The 9,242-nt window shown below is 39.6% G+C and overlaps 1 protein-coding gene across 1 annotated transcript in view; it reads right to left on the bottom strand.

The window, feature by feature from the left end:
• LOC104539037 (heat shock 70 kDa protein 14-like) overlaps positions 1–9,157 on the bottom strand; it is a gene marked incomplete at its 5' end in the record, with an annotated part of 11,742 nt that extends 2,585 nt beyond the window's left edge. Inside the window, 9 exon segments of the mRNA XM_010182462.1 lie at positions 1–150; positions 2,490–2,592; positions 3,831–3,986; positions 4,873–5,034; positions 5,751–5,855; positions 6,943–7,033; positions 7,161–7,254; positions 8,078–8,126; positions 9,075–9,157. Coding sequence (XP_010180764.1) covers positions 1–150; positions 2,490–2,592; positions 3,831–3,986; positions 4,873–5,034; positions 5,751–5,855; positions 6,943–7,033; positions 7,161–7,254; positions 8,078–8,126; positions 9,075–9,157 — 993 coding nt within the window.
• Positions 9,158–9,242: the final 85 nt, after the last annotated feature.

Here is a 9,242-nt window from a genome sequence, read left to right as displayed (position 1 = left end):
TTTCCCTAACAGAATTCCTGCCTCTATGGCTGCACCAATGGGAATGACTTCATCTGGAGGAATCGAATTCAGTAATTCCACAGTTGGGAAAATGTCTTTGATCAGCTGCTGTAGCTTCGGGATTCGAGCAGACCCACCACACAGGACTACCTAGAAAACATGCCTTAATGATTTCACATCTTTCTTCTGACAGATGGAACAGACAGGTCATGACCTGCAATACAGAAATGCAAACCGCTCTGGGATATTTTATCATCTGTATTGCTGAAATAAAAATTGATGCCCTCTTCGCTTGACTTCTGTTACTTTTGTATTTGAAATTAAGGGAAACAGTCTGCAAGTTTGAAAACGTATCTTGAAAAAGTATTTCTTATAATAAGCATCAGCTAGATGAATCAACATTTTTAAAATTGAGGAATTCATCAGAAAATAACATCAGGTTGGAGGAGACCTCCAGAGGTCATCTAGTTCAGCATCCTGCCTAGAACAGGTCCAGCCACAAGACGCTGCTCAGGACCTTATATCCTGAGACTGTGGGCCTTTCAGTATTTGATTACCCTCACACTACAGATCCTTTTCTTGGTATCTGACATTTCCCCATGCTGTATCTTGCGCAGCTTGCCACACACCCTTCCATGATGCACCTACAGGAAGGAGTAAGTCAGGTTTTGGCCTGTGTGTGTCTTCCCGTTCAGTAGCTGTAGGCAGCACTAGCATCCCCTGAGCTGCCTCTTATAGGTCAGCAAACCCAGCTCTCTTGGCCCAAACCATCTTGGTAGCCCTCCCACTGCGTTGGCTCCAGTACATCAGTACTTTTCGTTTTCTGTGAAGTGCAAAAATGATGTGATTGTATCTGGATGCTCTGTCCAAGTGTCAAAGAGGGAGACAAAGACTCCCCTACACCCATGGCTACACCCTTGCTACTATGGTCCAGCATGCAATTGCCCTTCCTTGCTGCAGAGGCACGCTGCTGACTGCTATTAACCTTACTCTGTTAGAAACCCCTTGTCTTTTCCAGCAAAGCTGTTTTCTAGCTAGCAACCCCCAGCCTGTCGCACTGCACAGGATTAAGCACAAATACAGGCTGGGTGGAGAACAGCTCACAGAATCGCTCGGTTGGAAAAGACCTCTGAGATCATCACGTCCAACCGCTCCTGTCTACCCCCTAAACCATATCCCTAAGTACCTCGTCTACTCGCTCTTTAAATACATCCAGGGATGGTGACTCCACCACCTCCCTGGGCAGCCTGTTCCAGCTTCTGACGACCCTCTCAGTAAAGAACTTCCTCCTTATCTCTAACCTGAACCTCCCTTGGCACAGCTTGGTGCCGTTTCCCCTTGTTCTATCCTCCATCACCTGAGAGAAAAGACCAGCACCCACCTCTCTACAACCTCCCTTGAGGTAGTTGTAGGTGGTGATGAGGTCTCCCCTCAGCCTTCTCTTCTCCAGGCTAAACAACCCTAGTTCCCTCAGCCGCTCCTCATAAGGCTTGTTCTCCAGACCCCTCACCATCCTTGCGGCAGTCCTGAGGAGAAGGACTTGGAGGTGTCACTTGATGAAAAACTGGGCGTGAGGCAGCAATGTGCACTTGCAGCCCAGAAGACTAACTCCATCCTGGGCTGCATCAAAAGAAGTGTGGCCAGCAGGTCAAGGGAGGTGATTCTGCCCCTCTACTCTGCTCTGGTGAGACCCCACCTGCAGTGCTGCGTCCAGTTCTGGGGCCTCCAATATAAGGACAGGGAGCTGTTGGAGCAGGTCCAGAGGAGGGCCACAAAAATGGTCAGAAGTCTTGAACTCTTGTTCTCTGACTTAGCATACTGAGAAATTTATAACCGAACAAAAACCCCTAATATTCTTGCATAAATGCTTAAAAAGGTTTTTTGTCTTTACAATATGTAAAGATGCATTTCTTCAGTCCAATGTTCAAATTTCAGTTTTATGTCAAGACTTGTAGAATGTAAGCTTGTTGCATGTTATTAAACTGATTTTCCTAGATGAAGCAATGTGCAGCTTCTGCACATTGGAACAGGTTGCCCAGGGAAGCTGTGGATGCCCCCTCCCTGGCAGTGTTCAAGACCAGGTTGGATGGGGCTTTGGGCAACCTGGGCTGGTGGGAGATGTCCCTGCCCATGGCAGGGGTTGGACTGGATGAGCTTTAACGTCCCTTCCAACCCAAACCATTCTGTGATTCTATGACTCTATGACAACCAGCTGCCAGTTACTGGACTTCACACCACTTAATCCTGCACAAGAAAAAAGCCTTAAAAAAACCCCTCTCTTACTAAAGTAATTTTGTTGAGATCAACCAAATCTGGAAACAAAGCTAATTCTCACTTTTCTTCATGTAAAGCATAGCTTAAGTTCTAAATTAGGTTCATTAATTTTTACCTTTAAAGTGCCTACCCCTGCCATAGTAGTCTCAGGAACCAGAAATGCTCTTCTTGTAGAGCTATGAAGCATACTACAGACAAATTATTTCTATTATTACCTTATTAACATCATCTGCTGTAAATCCGACTTGCTGCAAGAGCTTTTTAATTGCTTCCACACATTTACTAAAAAGTGAAGAACAGATAAGTTCAAACCTGGCCCTAAAAGGAAAAAAAAAAAGGAAGTGTCATTTTATCCACTAGAGACAAATACCTGAAATGAAAGAACAATCATTTTTAGATTACACTTTGTTTCTCTAGCTATGCCTGCTACTAATTTGGAGTTTTGGTTTTGTGTTTTTTTTTTCAACAGTAAAATCTTATTTCCCGATTATTAATCTCAAAGAAGTGATTTTTTGTTGTTGTTGTGAAAATACCTGTGCTATTTATCCATCATTAACACTAACATGGAACGTACAGTCAGTCTTCAGAGTACTCTAGAGAAAAAAAACCTAGTACTGCTGTCTTGAATCATACGTGGAGAAAGCAGCAATATCATCTTTAAAATGGCGACACAGACGCAAATCTGCCTATTGAATTTTCAGAGGCAAATCAAGCTGTGTCCTGATTTGCACACAGGGAGCAGGTCCTTAAGCAAACTGGAAAAACAAACCAGTGCTTGCTTTGGGCCCTTTCCAGCCTGAAGAAGTTTTACTCTGTATAAAGACAGCAGTCAGATTCTGCAACAACACAGGTCCACAGGACTAGTCTCCTTATCCAAAACCAAGCCAAAGTTACACAGCATTGTTTCTCACACTTGCAAACATACTGCACCTTCTTACCAGACCCAACTGCTGCAGCAGTGGCTGTGCAGTTCTGGCATTGAAAAGTACTTCATTTTGCTAAAGCTGCTGCTGACTGGAAGAGCAATCAAACTTAACTAAACATCTCAAGAAGAGATCATCTCAAGACAGAAGGGACTTAGAATACGACACAGCAGTATGAACAGAAAATATCTTTCTACTCCAGCTATCAAAAAGAGGCCACATCGAGACATCCATGATTCCTATCATTCTGGAGCTCATTTAGATTAAAGAGCCCAGAAGTGTCTTTTCTTTAAGGAAAACCCAACAACAAAAACAATAGGGAGGGGGAGGAGGAACCACCTTGAGTAGTTACAGTACTTATTTCCCTTTTGTCAATAACCAGACTACAGAGATGGGGTCTTCCTTGTGCCTTTCTGCACTTCATTTTCAAACCATTAGGGCAACACTGTTAGTGTTACTACCCTGACTACTGCAGATCACACAACGCTGAAAGCAAGCAAGTTGGTCTTCCATCTTACTTCCATTTCTAAAATAACACCAGAAAACAAAGCTTACTGAACATCCTAAATACCACCTAGAAAGATTTCAAGCACAGTTTTACACAAATGCAGTAACTTCCAAGTTTTGCTTTACCTGGAGACATTGCAATCAAAATCCAATCCATCATACAATGAATCTACAAAACAGTTTGCACTTCCCAGGGTTGATAAAGAGTGCTTTGCAATATCAGCACTGTTCATTAACTTCATCATGGCTCTGGGATTTCCTCTGATATCGTGTTTACATGACCTACATTTTAAAACAAAAGAAGAAATATCAATTTAGAAAGGCAAGCATTTGAGTGATAACACTAACTCTCTGAAATGAGAAACGGGTAAAAGCTGTTGAACTTTCAGTAGACTTAGCATTATCTACAGTGCCACTACTGAAAGTTCACAGAGAATAAAAGTGTCCATTGCCATTTCAACTAAACAACACTGTGTTAGAGGCACCCTGAGCATGAGTGTTTCATTAGGGTTTATCACACAGATTTAAGTCTTTCTGAACAGTTTTTCAGCTGAACAAATCCTGTAACTGCAAGGAACAGCAAGAAGAGGTCTTCAAGTTAACCAATTTTAACCACAGATTAAGATGAAATACTGCAAACATTAGACACTAACAAAATACTATCTTTCATCCAAAAAGTCTCCTTCTGGGATACCTCAAGATCACTGGAGCTAACAGTAATGCATTTGTTCAGTTTTGTTCATCACAGGATGACAGGACCCAAGCCCCTCCACAGTCCTTCATGACAACCAGAAAAACAAAAAATCCACACCAGTGAATTTCTTGCCACCCAAAAGCTTGTGATTGAAAGGATGTAAGCAGCCTGTAGTCACATGCATCAGCCAAAACACAGAACACTTCACAGACGAACCCTTACAGTTCAACACTGACTTCTGCCAACATCTACCCAAGACCAAGTACTTCCCAGTCTTCCTCCTCGGCCCCCAACAACTGACTGGTTCTTTAATCTCTTTATTTCAGCCATTTTGCTCACAGTCTGCCAGATCTGACAAATTAGTATGATTTTTAAAAATTATTATTATTATTATTTTTAAATTTTTTTTAAAAGCAAGCATCAGACAATGAGTCTCCTGTCCTAACAGCAACATGCTTGGAATTCATAACCTACCTCTGAAATTCAGAGGCTAAGTGTTGCGCCAGAGCTTCTGTGAAGCAAACTCCACCGATGCTATCATCTGTGTTTGCAGCAAGCACACGATATATTCCACTGTTTACTTCTATGACTGTGATAGAAAGTGATGTTCCACCAAGTTTATAAACTAACACGTTGCTGCCGTAGTAAAAAAAAAAATAATTGAAAGAAGCATTAATAAGTCATCTAAAATTATGTTAACTTTGACACACTTTTTAAGAAGATAATTTGATTTGGGGTGTTTGCATTTAATGCATCTTAGTACCACTACTTGACAGTGTTCCTTAAAGAACAAAATTAGTCTATTACAGTGAGAGTAGCCAGTGCTTTTCCTACAACGTAACTGAGAATTGAACATAACATTCAAGATTATAAGCAAGAATTATATGAGAAGGGTGAAAAATACCAACCAAAAAGAAAATAAATGTTTGCACTGACAGCAGTTTTAATATTTTGAAAATCTTGTGAATAATCTGAATATTCATAAGGCAAACCCATTCCCCTACCAAACCCAGGAACTCTGCTTCTGTTTTTTCTAGCAGATGTAAAATCACCCCATCTCCCACAATTAAAAAAGCAGTTATGCCAAAATCTCCTTAAGGAGGGATGTATTTTTCTTTAAGCCAATCAGCTCATTAAACACCAAGACAGAATCTTGAGACAAAGCTATAAAGACAATTCTAAAAAACAACTTCTAGATTGTTACTGGCTTTACTGAAAGAAAAAAGAAAAACAAGCCTCAAATCATTAACTCTGTATTGACTGCTAAGGCAATACAGCATTCCCCCATTTAAAACTTCCCAGGATTGAAGTACAGCAGCTTAAACTTAATGAGTAGAATATCAGGATTTTACCTTTTCCCAGTGGGTGAATCTTGGCCAATTCCATAAGCAAGGAGAGCTGCAGACGGTTCATGAATTAATCTCATAACATTAAATCCAGCAGCTGCAGCTGCTTCCCTGTGATAAGGCATAACAGCATTTCATTTTACTTTAATGATTTCACTATAGTCACACACACTATTAAGATTTCACCTGAACTACATACGCCACCAACTCAGAACTTGGTTACAGCATGGTATTAACAAACTGAAGTGACTGGAACAGAAAGGTATCAAGAAGTTCAGTTGCTATGTTCAGGTAGTTGGATCTGCTGTGTGCTCACTGTCAAAGATGACACACATATATCGGTCTATATACTCCATAAAAATCAGCAGAACATCCCTCAACTACAAGATGAAAAACCCCATCCTCAATTAAACATGGTAACTTATCTCCAGGTGTGCTATTAGAAGTTCCTGGTACATTATTTCAACAGATATCATGCTAGCAAAACCGATTTTACTTTCAAATCAAGTTACTGCACCTCACTTCTATCATTTTCCTTACATATTTTCTTAAAAGTTCAGTAACCCTGGAACTGTCCTGCAAGTTGTTTCCTCCACTTTGAAGTTATTTTGAAACTCGCATACCAAAGCAATAGCATGTTTCATTAGAAATACCCAGTTCACTAATGTTTTATGACCAACTTTAAGTATTTCATGACAGCTAAACATAAGGGCTTCTACATATCAAAGTAGAAACAGATGCTGCAAATTACGCACAGCTTCAAGTTTACTTATGTTTTCATATGGAGGAACTTTTACAGTAGTACTTTCCATATCTGCTCTCTGACAAAACAGTCAATACAGTCATGGAGTATTGTTACATGAAGGGATGGGCAACTATGGAGGAGCGCTGAGAAACTTTGCATTTCAAGGGGGACGCTGAAGATCCACATCTGAATGTTGTTCTATCCCTGATGATACCAAAATTACCTCTCACTTTAACTGACTCAGAATTTCATTTTGATTACAACAGTGAACCATGAAAAGTTTCTAAAGTCAGGATTTAATCTCCTGCTTTCATATTTTCCCAGTTCAAACAACATCCCAACGTCCTGACGGACAGTCCCAAGCTGAAGTCCAGCGGGGGAACTCCCATTGCTGATCTGCCAGTCGCTCTGCTTTAGGCATGTTCAGTAATAGAAAATTCTTAATCCTCTTACCCAAGTGCATTTTTCTGATTTTCTCCAAAATCAAATGGTACAGTGACAACAACGTCGTTTACATCTGAACCCAATGCAGACTGAGCAGTTTCTGTTCAGAAACACAGGCAGAACATGTTGATTAAAAGCAAAAAAACCCAATACGGTGCATCTTAAAAATATGACAGCCTAAAAAACAAACAAACAAACCAACCCACATTATTATTTTAATTATATACCTTTCATTTTACTGAAAATTAGTTTTGCCACATCTTCTGGGTTAATAAATTTATTATCTATTTCATATTGAAGTTTTCCATTCTTCTCAATTATCTGCAATCAAAACCAACATACCTCTGTTAGATACACAATTTGTTTATTAACAAAAAGTAATAGTTAACTTCGTTTCTGTTCAAAGTAAAAAGCACTGGACAGTGTAAATACTTTCCGTTAGTGCTCTACTACAAGAGAATAAATGCTTCCAAGATGTCTATCAAAGATCACAAAAAAATTGTATTACCTAAGAGACATAACAGTGACATAGACTTTTAAGATTCCAGACTTGGTATTAAGAAGTTTTCCTTAGTAAAAAAAGCAATGTTTAAAACAAAAGTACTTGCCTGCTTATATTCCATAAGAAAAAAGAACCACTATTTACATAAGCGCATCAATACTAACAGTCAAAAACCAGCAACAGATTTGTTCCTTCTCTAGGAATGTATTTTTCAGGATAATTCTTCTCATTTAGCAACAACGTTTCTAGCAGCAAGCACAGTATTATTCAAATTAAATACTGAGATTAAGTCAAGTGGCTAAGCGTTTTTATCACAAGATGCTGCCCCCGAGCATCTTCTACTAGTGCTAAGAAACATCCCAATGGTATTACTCCATATTAAGAAACATCCCTTTTGAGAATGGCCAAGACATGTATTTTTTTCCTGTTAAGACTACGTTATGATGGCAGATCTCAGAACACAGTGAAGTTCTCTACTTTATAAAGAGAGAAACAGTCTTTACAGCAGCAAATGGATGTCATACAATGGGAGCGAATCACTACAGAACACAAACAAGGTGTAGCACAAATAATGCCATGAAAAACAGTATGAACTAATACAAGTTGTTCCCAGAACAACAAAAAAGCCCACATCATACTTACTGAACACTTGCTTTCTGCAATATATTTCTCTGCCTGTGGGTCACCAGAGCTGTCCAGACAAATTCAAAACAACAAAATAAATAATATGCTTAAGGGTAATGGCACAAATTAATCTTGCTGATATTCTTCATAATGTCAACCACACATAAAGGTCTACTTCAACCAAAATTCCCGTTCCACTGTATGGATACATTTATACAGAAGAAAAACCAACAGTTCTGACGATTGGTATCTTTAAATTCCCTTTCCCTAAACTAATGACAGAAAAGCATACCTAATAGTTAAGGAAAAGGGAAAACAAAAGCCTGTTTGTTTTAAGTATTAACCTGCTAGTCCCAAAAATCATTATAAAATATTTCAGTGGCACTTTTGTGGCACTGACTGACAACATGAGCCAACTATCCTTAATCCTCTACTACGTGAGGTTGCGCATCTGAAAAGTGACAAATGCATCAGAACAGACATCACCTTGTCGTACACCGCTAGGTTATCACTGGAAAGTTTCGTCGCATCTCTGATATTAGACCTAAACCAACAAGTTTAGTTCTAGCATCACTGTAACTGTCAGCACAAACTGTCACAGCTCCACAAACTGAAGAGCCACAACAGGCATTACACCAATGTGTTTCACTATTGTAATAAAAACAATACAGAGTTTCATGAAAATAAAACCGTGGTGGATTTTAGCCACAGGAAAACATCCAGATAACAAGAAGACATTTTAGTTAAGAAGCTTAAGTATATACCAAAATTTGGTTTTCACAGATAAATTCAGACATAGAATAGTATGCCTTTCTTTACTTCTGGAATGAAATGTAGAAATAGTTAATACTATAATTAAAGATATGACAACCCCGCCTGTCAATGCCAAGTTAACCTAACTACAATCACACTGGATTAAAATGTCTTTGCTATCAGAGCCGACGCCACATTTCACTGACCAGCTTTAACGGGAAGTCTGAACTTTTCACCTTCCCTTTCACACCTGTTCTCTTACCTTCGCCCAAGGATCTGCTTCACTTTCACTACAGTGCTTGAAATATTTCTTATCCTACTTTGTTTTGCAGCTAAGCCAACAACCTGAATGGAAAACAAATAACAGTGAGCGGCAGGTGGAGCTCCCCCCCTCTCCAAACACCTCCACAGAAAGGAAGCCTCACCTCCT

Source organism: Mesitornis unicolor, unplaced genomic scaffold (genome assembly GCF_000695765.1).
Source record: "Mesitornis unicolor isolate BGI_N332 unplaced genomic scaffold, ASM69576v1 scaffold20964, whole genome shotgun sequence".
Classification (NCBI taxonomy): domain Eukaryota; kingdom Metazoa; phylum Chordata; class Aves; order Mesitornithiformes; family Mesitornithidae; genus Mesitornis; species Mesitornis unicolor.
The sequence above is the reverse complement of the archived record's forward strand: the minus strand, read 5'-3'. Positions and strand labels throughout refer to the sequence as shown.